The following is a 13,158-nucleotide window of genomic DNA, read 5'->3' as shown; positions in this document are numbered from 1 at the left end:
ATTAATTTAAACCTTAAGTTGATAAAGTTTCAGCTCCAGTTTCAGAAGTGCAACCTGTGAAAGGCTGATTTCAAGTGCCTCAATGGGAGGGCAGCTGCCCCCTTAAGAAAAAGCTGTTACTGCATGGAGCAAAGTGACTGAGGAGCTGTTGGTGCTGGAGCAGGACTCGGAGCACACGTTCCAAGGGGAGGGTACAGTACATGCCAGGGCCACTCAGTATATGCAGTCAGGTGTGGAGCAGCCTGGGCTGTGTCACGGGCAGGCTCCACTGCTGGCCCACAGCGTTAGCCAGCTCTGCAGGTACCTGATAGCCCTCTGTTTTCTTCTGGCACCACTTCAGCAGGGCGTTCCTCTTGGAGCCTCCATACTCTCTTGCTAGGGCAGACAAGGGATCTTTCCTCTCTTCCCTAGGAACAAGGCCAGAAGAGCTTATAACGCAACAGAAATAGGTATTTATAAAGGCTTAAATAGAAGGACAAATTCTTGGCACATTGAAAGTAGCAGGATACAGCACTACTGACTGAGAAACAGAACACACAGGAATACCTGCAAAAGACTTGAGACTTAGTTTGGAGTAATTCTTTCATTAGCAAATCATCCTTCTTTTTCCTTTAAGCTTTTTTTTACTAGATCTTTCCACCTCAATTATATTTCTTTCTAAGAATTTGAAAAATTAAACTGACAAACAGTAAGTTCTAGCCTGAGCCATTAAGCTAACTCAAGTGACTTTATTTTGTATTTAGAAAAAGAGAATAAACTGATGCTATCTCTTTTGCATTTCATGGCTGATTACAAATGTCACCTTGAAACAACAAGTTTGCATATGAGCAGCACGGCTTTATTAACAGAACATTTGCCTGAGACCTGGAGTTCTCAAAAAAGAAGGGGGAGATCTATGTAGGCTGATCTGCCATTTGCTATTAGCACAATAAAAGCAGTCAATTCATTTCAATTCCAGTTTGTCAAGCTATCTTAAGTAATTTTTTCCTTAAGAAAAAACTGGGGAAGAAAAGAACAACCTAACTAAGTTGGCCATTTTTTCAGGAGTTTTACATTACAAGCATCTCTTTACCAGGCTTCAGAAATTAATTCTTAGATTAAAAAACATATATTATAGAGACTAATACTTCTTTAGTGGCCTAGTTACATGATTCAGTATTTCTATAGATATTAGAATAAACAGTCTTTGACAAAAAGAGCAAGTACTACACCACTATGGATATTAGTTACTGCACGTAAAGTGTGCCAGAAGTTGTTCTTATTTTTAATAATCTCCATTTAGAAAATTAAAATCAGATAGCTATCAGTGAACTGCAAAGACTTCCCCATATGCCATTTTTAAAGAGCACTATCAGATGTAAGCAAGATTTTCAGAGCATTCTCAGAGATGATACCCTAAGTTACTCTTTGTGAATATTTCCCAAAAGACAAAGGGATTGTACACATTCAGTCTCAAATCTTCAACTCTTTGTTTTTTACAGCCCATGTGGTGACTGGAAAGAGAGGTGGAATGTGGAAATACATATCATCTGCTGCAGATTTACAGGTAGCAATTCTCTAGCTCCTGCTAAGGGAAAAGAAAGCATCCATGGAATGTGGATTTCTTCCTGCGTGTGTGCTATAAACAGAACACCAGAGACTGTTCCATGGATCAGCATCTCTTGGTCAATGCATAAAAGACATCATGGCCCAATAGACAAAGAAATGTTTTAAGGCACTAATCTTAAGTATATGTATTGCAATTTTCTTGGGCAGTCTTCACCAACATATGGATGGGCAGGATCTCAAAGTTACTTAGAAAGAGGTAACAGCTGAAATAGCCATGAAAATATATGCTCAGCAGGACAGTAAACACAAAACAGTAACTGCTATCTTTGATGCTGAGCCTTCAAACCTAACTGCTTATCTTGATTTAACACAACAAGGAAGTCAATAATTGTGTATTTTAAATATGAAATCAATTATCTGAATAGGTCAGTGTACCTAAATTTCATAGGCACCACACAGCCAGAATGATGCTTCAAGAAATTCTGTACTTCAGTTCTTAAATCAATACAAATATCAACAACTTACATTGGTGTATTTTTTCCTTTGGTGATTGAAACAAGTAACAATGGAATTGCATATTCAATCTATAATGAGGGTTACGCAACACTATGAGAACTGAAGAACAGAGATCTGGGGCAACAATAGAACTCAAATAAAAATATCCCTCTCTCTTTACGCTAAACATACTGTTTAGCCATGAGGGAGCTGTACAGCCTGTTCTCAAATTCCAGCAAGAGCACACGGCTTATATCAGGTTCTCACAGTTATGAAAACACTGCTGAAAAAAATAAATTAGCATTAAGTTGTATGGAGACAATGAAAAACGGCTTGACATACAAATCTTACAAGTTCACACATTAGGTCAACTGCATTTCAAATCAAAGAGCTAATGAAGTTTCAACTAGAAGAGGGAACAGAAAACTGCAAGTATTTATTCTAGTGAACTACACTGATAACTGTTTATCTTACAATAACTTTCAGAAAAAGGTAGGGGAAAACAGAGAAACATGATCATGTAACAAACTGAACTCCAGCAGTGACACTCCGAGTGGCTCCAAAGGCCACACTCATCACCACACACCCACTGCTGCACAGTCCATTAAGTCTTTTGTAGTACTGAACATTGCAGGCAATGGTTGAGCAGCACAATAATGATTTCACAATTATAACTGTACAGTTTCACCCTGGAATGCCACACTATTTGCTCCAGTCTGCAGGCTGACACCAATACATCTCAATGTTACCAGTTCAAAGTTCATACACAGGTGTTTTACGTTTTTTTTAAACTTATTTCTGGATGTACTCAGTTTAAATGTAGGTGCTAACATACACATTAATTGTTGGTAGTAAAGCGCCCACAATTAAACTGTTTAATTTCTGCACAACAAAAGGAGGGCAGCACTGAGGCCTGTCCCAGGCTGATTTCAGGGAAATCACTTTCAAAAGCACCCACAAGCTGTGAATACATCAGAATTTTTTACATATTGCAAGTGTCTCTGAATATTAAGGGTTTAATACTTCTGCTGTACAAAAGCTTTGTCAGGAAGCTCTGTGAGAAATGGTCTTGACAGAGTTATTTAACATTTGTCTGCCAGTTTTCCAACCTATGAAGCAGAGCTGAGGACAGACTTCACTTGGATAACATGAGGACTAAATACTTTGAAGTCCTCTGACTGATAACACAACAGAGAGGAACAGCTTTAAATTTACCACAGACCTATCTTTTGTCTTACTAATCAAAGGAGGTTGTCTGGCCATTTGTTGCTCAGACTTGCACTATGATTCCATCTGTGGGACAAAAAACCCCAGGCCCATTCACTCATGGTTATTAAAAAAGACTTGCCAGTGTCTGAGATTAAGACCTGGGCATGCTGCTTTTTGACTTCAACTGGGATTACAGAAGTTAAGGTTTATCAGGGTCTCCCTGGGTCCAAGCCAGTCTGCATGATCGACTCCATGTGCTGTAAGTTCACTTCCTGAATTTGGCTTCATGGTATTTTGAACTCGTATTATTATTTAGTGACATGACTTTGCTTGCTTTTCTAGTGGACTATAAAGCTCTGGTATAAACTCATAAGTTTTAAAAAGCTTAACTTTTAGTCTAACTTTTAAACATATACTGAGCTGCAGAAAACCCTTTCTGAAGCTCTTACAGATTAGTGAAGATCATTACTGTGTGGGGTCTGCAGTCTCAACACCAATATTATATACTAGGGGTATCCAGACAGACAGCTGTGGAATTAACCCAAATAAAGGATTTTTACCTTATTCTGCTTCTGGTTGTAGGGGTGACTGATGCTGTAGGAGAAGATGAGAGGGACAGCTGTGGTGAGGTGGTACCCATTGCCATGAGAGATGCTGGAGATGCTCCATCAGGTGCACTGATGTCCCGCTTGATTTCTTCACTACTTCTTCGAGACACTAAGGGGGGGGGATTGCCCATACATTTATCATTTGCAAACATAAAAAGTTTCAAACTTGCTCTCAGACAAGCATTAGTTCAGAAACCAAGCATAGAAACCTATATCTAATACTAGGTTTCAACATTCTTTCCACTTTGGAAATATGAAGGATTTAGACTGCACTAGAAACATTCATGATCAAGCCTGTATTTTGAAGCAAAGAAAATTTTCATAGATGTATCTTAATGGAATATCACTACTTCCATTTGAAGGATTTAATGAATGAGAAGGAATTTTAACATCAAAGCATTTACTTTCCTCTAGTCCATATACTTACATTGCGAAGCTTCACGTAGTTAAGGAAAAAGAAAACCAAATCAGTTTAGAGATGACAGCTGTTTTATTTCCAATTAATTTTAATGAAGAATTTGCATGTATGTGATGCTCTGGACATTAATTAAATATCATCAAGTATATCAAACGTTGACCTGAGACCAGTCAGACACATTCCACAGAGTTTGCTTCATTTTATCAGAGGAAATGATTTTTCTTTCAAATGAAAGCACAAGCACTGTACTCTGTAAAACCAAATCTGGAATTGTTACATGTTCTCTACATGGAAGAGTTTCCAGTCAAAAGTATGAGGCTTGCCTTTATACTTAAATGGTCACCATTGTTTATGTTTCTGCAAATCAAAGATTCAACTCTCCACATAAATCAGAGACTTATTTTCTAATGACCTGGAGGCAAGTACATTAATTTATAAATACCAGACACAAGAATTTTGGTTTTTAGGACAAATAAAACTACCTAAAACTTGTAAGCATTTACACAAATATAGGCTTTTAAAAAAAATATTTATCTAAAATCAATTCTGCCTAGATTATACAAAGCATCATTTTCACAGTATCACACTATTCGTGCTGTAATTCATAAAGATTTGGTTTTAGAAGCCCCTGCTGATACTGACATATTAGTATATACAGCTTGATAGTAAATTAACACTCTGCATAAACTTGTATTTAGCAAGTCTGTTTTTTTTCAAATCCAAAGTTAACATCAAATGTCTGGCAACCACCATCAGCAATACTGAAGAATATTTGTAGGTTATGCCAGTCACAAAGTAGACCTGTAAGTACATGGCTGAAATGAGAGTTCCTGATTTTCCTAATCACCTAAAACCCATGGTATTACCTGAAATAGATTTGGCACTTTCCATAGCAGGGACTCTTGGCAGAGACGCTGGCCGGCTGGTGGAGGATGTTCTCAACAAATGTTCTGGACAAAGAAAAAGGAGGGCGATCATCATTACTGAAGATTCCAGTCAAATGTAAGACATTTAGGTTTGAGTCATGAATATTGCCTGAGTTTGGCTATTTTAGGGAGAGCAATTGATTTAATCTGGAAGATAGAGAAGCCCTAAAATTGCCCATTGCCAATGAAGTGCACTAGGAATACAACATGACCACCTTAATCCTTTTTCCCTAAAGCCTCTTGCTAATCTGCATGCCCTGGTATAAAAAAAAACCAAACAAAAAACCCTTACACCAAAGGGCTGAGAAAGGAACCCCCATTCAGCACATGGCCAAAAATACTCAACATGCCCTTCACAGTGTTCAGTGGTAAACCAGATTGCTTTGTCCCTCAGGTTATTTCTTTTTTCCTCCTCTCTGGTTTGTTGTATTGGCATTTTTTGGGCTTTAGGGGTTTTAAAAATTTTATTATTAAATAAAACTACACATTTTTTCCTTTCTTCCTCCATGGAGCAGAGTCTAAAAGGTGCCTTTACATATTGTATTGCAAGATTAGTTCTGCCTAACGCCAATGAGTTTAAAAAAACTACATCAAAATTAATTTTCTGTAGCAACAAAACAAAGCTATTTCCTATTATGAAATATTCCTTCAAGTAAAAACTGCAAACAAAAGGTTTACATACTCCTATGTAGAAACACTTAGAAGACAGTGATTTGAATATAAAACCTCATGGAAACAAGGATTAAGGAAAGTGAAACCCCATTTATTAGTTGAAGATGTGACATAAGAAACATACATTGCTACAGACATACATTAAAAATATCTCTGTATGGCTGTAAACAGGAATTCTGTCTGCCACTCTCACTACTGGAACACAGTCCTGGCTCCTGCATTCACTCACTCTAAGGAAAACACAAAAGCCATGTAAAACATACCACTCATTTTGTGTTTAAGCTTATGTCTACCCATGAACTCTGTAATAATTAAAGAATCCTGAATTATCTTCTTGGAAAGGCATTTCAATATTCCTAAAAATATCAAAGTTTCTAAAATTAAAACTGCAGCTGCATTGTACAAATAGCCTCAATATGGATTCAACAAAAGCAAGAAGGAAATCTGGCACATACAGACTATTGTGAAGTGCTACAGAAATAAGAAACCCAACCCTTTAGAAAACATCAGGCCTCAGGAATACCAAATTGAGAGGAAATATTCTGCCTGGAGTCATATGGGGATTATCTTGAGAAACATCTACACACAAAAAGCCCCTAAAGCAGGCATAAATCAGAGAGCTACACCCAACACATGATAGCCATTCATTCTCACAGGAAAAGCACATTGTGAACAGTGTTTTGAGAGATAAAACAAAGTTCACAGAACAGGGAAATATTGGGAAATAGGTAAATCAACACTTGATTCCATTCAATTTTTCATCTGGCTCCTGAAGATTCAATACTTAATACATTTATTTTATTATTCACATGCAATACAATGCCAACCATCATCCTTGTTTCGTTTCGGGGGGTTAAAAAGCCTGCAACCACACAAATAATGTAACCCCAGAGGTGGGATATTTTAGTATCTGGGACACCTGCAAGATATGTCCCTGAAATTATCTTATCTTGATTTTACAAGTGGTCTTAGTTTATGCACACACTAAAACTTGTCAGAATAATATCAAGTTATCAGCATGCAATTGTGGCTCTGTTGAAAATTCAAAAAAGCATCTTTATGTTACACCACCACGTGTGGTGAAACACAAATAAAAAGAACTTAAACATGAGATATTCTATGATTCTATGAAGATATTTCAATAATAAAAAGTACGTAACATGATCATGTCTTGGATACTAAATAACTTTTTTTAAAAGTATTAATAGCAGTGCTAAAACCAAAGTTTAAATGAACTTGAATCAGTACCTTGAACAGGAATTTCTGCATAGCTTGGTCTTTTGTCTGTCAGTGTAGCAAGGGGTTTTGAAGCAGAGATTGGCCCACTTATGGAATGCCTCTGAAATGGAAACATACTTCTGTCAAACCTAACTGGAAGGTAAAAAAACAAATGTGGAATTGCAGAATCAGCTTTAGAAACTCAGATATTACAGTATTACTAATTTTTAAAGAACTATGAAATTAAAGGAACCTTTGAAAAATTTTCCTTCTTTACTTTAAAAACCTTTACTTTTGCCAGTCTGACTATGCCTTAATCCTGCAACATTTACTTCTTTAAACTGAAACCTGTTCCTCAGATCAATGTCAAAAATTAAGGCTGTGAATTCTCTTGCAGTTTTTATATTAATTCTCACCTTCATTTATATTTTGTTTGAACAAACCTGTTCTGGTTAAACTTGATGTGTTTATTTAAACCAATACAACCCCCTATAAAAAGCCAAGGGTTTAGTGCATGATTTGTGTTATTAACACAAGCCTTTATAGCTTTGTGCCTCTTCCTGGAAAATTGGGATAATGGTGTAATGGGTACAGTGACCCAAAGTACTCTTTGCTAAGAAAAACACTACTGAAAAAATGGAGTTTATTCAGAATGTCAAGAGCTTTTGTTCCCACATATTTAATTGAGATGCTCTGGGAACAAATGGAGAGAGACATTTTATTATTTGTCGAAGATGTAATAAAACACAAATTTTTTTTTTTTTGCCTTCTCAGGTCAGTTTAATTTTTGTTCTCCTCTAAATAGCTACGAATTGAGCATTCTCAAGTTTCATATAAAATATTTAGCAATATATGACTTTTAGCAAGGACATGATCACAGATATACTAAGACTTATAACACAATTCAGTAAGCACTGAATAGGACTAAAATAAGCATTTTAGTCTCACACAGTGAACTGTACAAAGCAATAATTACCCTTATAGTTACTGAAACTCAGATTCAGTTGCTGAAGACTCATGGAGGATCACCCACAATTATTTCAAATTAATAATTTCAAAGAGCCTATTGCAAATTATAGTTCATTTTTTATTCACCCTGTCCTTTCTATTAGATTCCAGTATATAATCATAATCAGTCCACTAACGTGTTTATCATGAAAACTCTTTCAAGGCCTCCATCTGGCCCAAGGTTAAATGAGTCCTATCTTCATAAAATACTAAAGGTCAGATGTTTCTCATGACAAATTATGTAGGCAAGACAGACAAATCCAGAATTGTGATTAAAACAAGTTAACGATATATACTTTACAGCACCCCATAGCACAGGCAGGATTACAGGGCTATTTATTCATCACTTAGAATCAAACTAGAGTTATGCTTTTGTGCTAGAAGTCAAATGGAGAGAACAACTGCCAACGTACAGCATGAAGAATTTCATCACTTCATATATCCAATGTCCTGCACATGCATGACAAAGATTATACCTTTAAAGGTGAAAGTGACTGTGGTTGTGAGCCATGCACAGAAATGCCCACAACAGCTTCCCCCAAGAGCTAGTATTGCACACTTACATCATCTACTTAAAAAAACCCCAAATATTTCCTAACTAAAGGACAAGAACTGTACCAAAGTGAGCCATTTAACTGCATCTCCCCATCCCAGGAAACAGCTAAAATGGATAATGAGGCTAAAATAAAAATATTTCATTTTGGTTAGCTTTGGGACTGGCACTGCAAAGACAGGAGAGTACAGAGCTCAACCAGGAAACACAGGTATGTACAGAGCTGGATAGCCATGTACCTTTATCACTTAAAAACAAACATCCTTTATGGATATCGTCAGAAAGCAGCTGTATCACTCAACTGATAACTTACTGTGTATTGGTCTTGTCTCTCTGCAATAAAACAAACTGATTGTCTTTTTGCTCCTGTTGACACTGCAGCCAGGGCTGCATTGCACTGTTTGGTTCCTTATTACATATCTTACAGCTGCCCGCAGTAACACAGTGACTAATACACTGCAAACCAGAGGAAAATGAACCAACTGATGTTTATCTACTTTCACCTGCCTTCATCTATGTATTAGTAGCGGTGCACAGGTCTCTGGGAGATGCTTTAAATTTGAAACAGAACTATGGCAGGATGAGCTAATCACTTCAAATATTTGGCTTCTGACTTGTCACTCTTGTGTCTGTTGTCAGCTATGGAAGGAAACATGACCATCGGCCACTATCCAGGTACCTCTTTATGATCACTTTGCACTTCATGCCAGTGCACCTACACATGGCAATTGCAGAACAAACACAGTTTTTCACATATTAACTAGTTAAGATATAGGAAGTCTTTGACACTAAATTGCTTGGACCCTGGAAGTTTATACGCTCAAAGCAAACCAGGACATTCAGTGGTGACCTGTAAATCTGAAACCATGTCTGCTTCAGAGAGCCCTCCAGCTACAAAACAGAAAAAGAAAGTACCCAGGGAAAGCAGCAGATATATTCCCTTGTCCTTATATTCCTCCCTAGGCATCTGCTTTGGTCACTCCCAGTGGCATACCAGACCAGCTAAGCTTTGGGCTAACCCAGCAAGGGTGTTTTCACATTCTGAAGAGCATTCTCTTCATACTTCTCTTCCTAAATTGTTCTACAGTACTGCTAAGAGCCATAGTAAAACACAGCTGTGTTCCACTGCAGACTTGGACCTGAAGCCAGAAAGGGTTTTGTTTGTTTTGAGTTGCAGAATATCCAAGAATCTATCTCCTTACACATGCGCACACAGCTGTAAAGAAAAACAAACCAAGCAAACAAAAACTCTTCAAGACTGAGGAAATTCATGACACAGTCCAAAGACAAAGCACATGGTTGATGCATCTGTACTTGGACAATATTTTTTGCAACCAATCCATCTTATCAAAGTATCAACACTGTGCCAGGTTCTTAGTAGGTATTCATGTAAATATTTCCCCTGTGATAGCATTTAAAAGCAACCGAGATTAATGATAATAAACTGCAACACCCATACAGAGATCCACCTTTCCTCAAAGATCCTAAGCCATGGATGACTTCTATAAGGTGGGAGCCAATAAGTCAACTCACATTGTGATTACTTATTAAAATCTTGCTTTTCAATTTCAAGAGAGCACAAACAAAAAAAATGTTTAAAAAAATACCACAGAACACAACAGTAGAAAGTAAGGCAGCAATATGAAAACAAAGAAAACTCAACCCCCTTTCTCTCGATCAGAAAATATTCACATAACTGAGGTCATGAAACCAAATTGCCTTCTCGATAATTACTCGATAAGCACTTTGAAGAAAACCACCTATCTTCAGAAAGACAATAGAAGCTGTTTTCATTTACACACCCTCCTTTTTGTTTTTCAGGCAATGTTTCCCACTAATGAGTATCCAGCTGTTAATGACTTGGGTCTACACCAGAAGTTGAATTCAAAATTCAAGTAATTCTGGCAGATCAAGTACATCAAACAAGAGCTTGTAAACCTGAGCAGCTCTGCTGTATTCTAAGAGATTACTTTGGTTCATGGTTAATTTACAGGTAAATAAAGTGAGATAAGCCTTAGGCTTCACCAAAAAGTCTTCTGTCTGCCAAAGGTCTAGTTCGGCCCTTTAGAACATGAGATTAAGTCTGCCTTCTCCTACAAGAGCACAGAAACAAACAGAAATATAAAGACACATCAATAGGAACAAAGCATCTGTCAGCGAACTTGTCACATTTAACTAATTTAGAAAACTGCTGTAAAGAGTGACTGAACCACAAGAAGCAGCAGAAGCTCTCCCAACAAAACATTTAATTCTTTCTCTTTGCTTTAAGGCTATCTATTTGTTTCATGAAATTCACTCTTAAATTAATAAAAGCTGCATTAGTCTGAGAACAGGAGAACAGTCAATCTGTTCCAGGTACTGTTCCTTGAGGACTAAAAGCTAATATGGATACAGAGTCCTCAGTTCAAGCAGAGAGAATGTATTACCAAATCACGCTGACCTACAGTAAAAATCAAGTTTTGGAATTTTGGATGGCAGTGTCTTGAAGGCAACAGGAGAATCATGGATATTGAAGGAGTAAAACAAAGTACATTCTTTTATTTTTCTTTATGAATCTGGTCCCCTCTGCTTTGTCCTTAAACTTGTTGGGTTCTGCCAAAATCTCACTTCACACAGCAAGTGAGATAATAAAACCAGCAACGATCTATAAAGCTGAACATCAGAGTCCTGGCAATGCCATCTCAGTGCACCCAGGCTGCTGCAGTACCTGAGCAAAAGGACAAAGCTTCAGAGGGGACAGCACAAAACACACAGCACCATCACACACTGGCCAAACCCTGTCAGTACAAAATGAACAAAGATCATAAATTTGCAATTATTTCAATCCTCCCTCGTCAGGCCTGTATTGAAAGATACATTTACACTGATGATTGCTGACAGATTCTGCACAGACCTTAGTCCACTGCCAAAGGGGATTACTGTTGTTTTCCTGCCAGGCACAGGACTAAGAACTGACTAACAGCAACTGTACAGCTAAGGAATGCAAATAAAGTCTTCCTCTCATGATTTTTAGTAGCACAGGAATAGCAATGGTTGGGAATATTTAACAAGAACTTCCAAATTTCCAACATGGTTCTCAGTGAAAGACTCTTGTTAGACTGAACAGTTTAGTAATTACTTACTTAAGGCAACATTTTATCATTATTTCCCCAACAAGTCAGCCAACATTTGTATGTTACCACCTGTAGTTTCACACAGTCTTCTTCACAGAGCAGGATTAAGTGCAGTCATAAGACACCCACCTGCATAGGGGATACAGCAGCAGCTGGAGGAGTTTTCATGGGACTTGGGCTCAGGGGAGTGCGAGGAATTGTGGCAGCAGCAGGGCTTGGAACTAGGAGGAACATGGAAAGGAAGCCATTGTGAGCATGACACTGTTCTGCAGTGCAACAGGAGACTGCTAAAGCCAACTCTCACCTTGTACTTTACATTACCAGTTTTACCAGATCACACTTTCAGAATTTCAATTAGCAATTGACTGAAAAGTCATTTGAAAGTATGCCTACACATTTACTCCCCTGCAATTACCTTCATTTTCTGTCTTTCTATCATCCATGGTAAAAGCGTAAGTTTGCTGGGGGTGGACAAGGCTAAGGTGCAGGATACTATTACCTTGGCAGATGTAAATCATGGCATTACTAGTTCTCTGAACTTCAGACAATTAAAGAGATAGCAGCAGGCTCCTGGCTCTGCCAGTAATACAAGAAAGATAAACGATATCACCTGCTTCTCCTTTCTAGTTTCTAATCAAAGTCCACAAGCACTAGACATTATATACCTAAATTTTGGGATTAAACAAATAACATGTTTAGAAATATACGAAACAGAAAAATTCTAAATTGGTGAATCAGTAATCTGATTATTTAACAACATGATTAGCATGAATACTGAGGTAGAAGGCAGATATTAGTTTGAAATAAAAGATTACAACGAAGGAAGAGGGGATTTATCATTTAACTAAACTAACTCTGGCAAGAAAGCACCTTCCTCCAGTAACACACTAAAAAAACTTTCTAAATTAACACCAGAAAAGTAAAAAACTGTAAATACCTATGAACAAAAAGAGAAAGCATGGAAATAGAAGCATTTACAGAATCGTTAAATAACGGAGATGGTTCTATATCTTAAACTTCCTGGTTCTAAGCAGTCAAAAGCAGCTTTGCTGTATACAGTGCTGTACTGTAACTCTCTTCTAACTTAGTCTGCTTCAGACCAAGCCTTTTCACATCAGACTTTATTGCACATGAAATTCAAAATCTAAAGACCTGGCAAGAGCAATATTTTAATCCATACAAGGTCTCATACGCAGTTAAAGGTGAAACCCAAGTGTTTCTCATTTCAGAATAGTAACTTGGACTCCTTATTCTGGTCATCTATAGAGAAGAACAGCACTTGTTCCCACAATCAGAATCATAGTAAAGTCTCAAGAGTGAGACTCCTTTCATGTTAGAAAATATTTCCTACATCTTTCAAATAGGTGATACTGGCTGGATCTTACTTTTA

General features: G+C 37.4%; 1 protein-coding gene across 2 annotated transcripts in view; it reads right to left on the bottom strand.

Moving 5' to 3' along the window:
- Positions 1-13,158, bottom strand: part of SPECC1L (sperm antigen with calponin homology and coiled-coil domains 1 like) — a 63,523-nt gene that overhangs the window by 18,322 nt on the left and 32,043 nt on the right. For both annotated transcript variants that reach the window (XM_032127902.1, XM_032127901.1), the window contains exons 9-13: positions 11,898-11,989; positions 7,125-7,215; positions 5,145-5,228; positions 3,813-3,969; positions 305-407 (exon numbers count right to left, since the gene is read on the bottom strand). In XM_032127902.1, coding sequence (XP_031983793.1) covers positions 305-407; positions 3,813-3,969; positions 5,145-5,228; positions 7,125-7,215; positions 11,898-11,989 — 527 coding nt within the window. The remainder of the gene's footprint in view (positions 1-304; positions 408-3,812; positions 3,970-5,144; positions 5,229-7,124; positions 7,216-11,897; positions 11,990-13,158) is intronic.

Source organism: Corvus moneduloides, chromosome 18 (genome assembly GCF_009650955.1).
Source record: "Corvus moneduloides isolate bCorMon1 chromosome 18, bCorMon1.pri, whole genome shotgun sequence".
Classification (NCBI taxonomy): Eukaryota; Metazoa; Chordata; class Aves; order Passeriformes; family Corvidae; genus Corvus; species Corvus moneduloides.
This window is presented reverse-complemented; position numbering and strand designations above follow the sequence as displayed.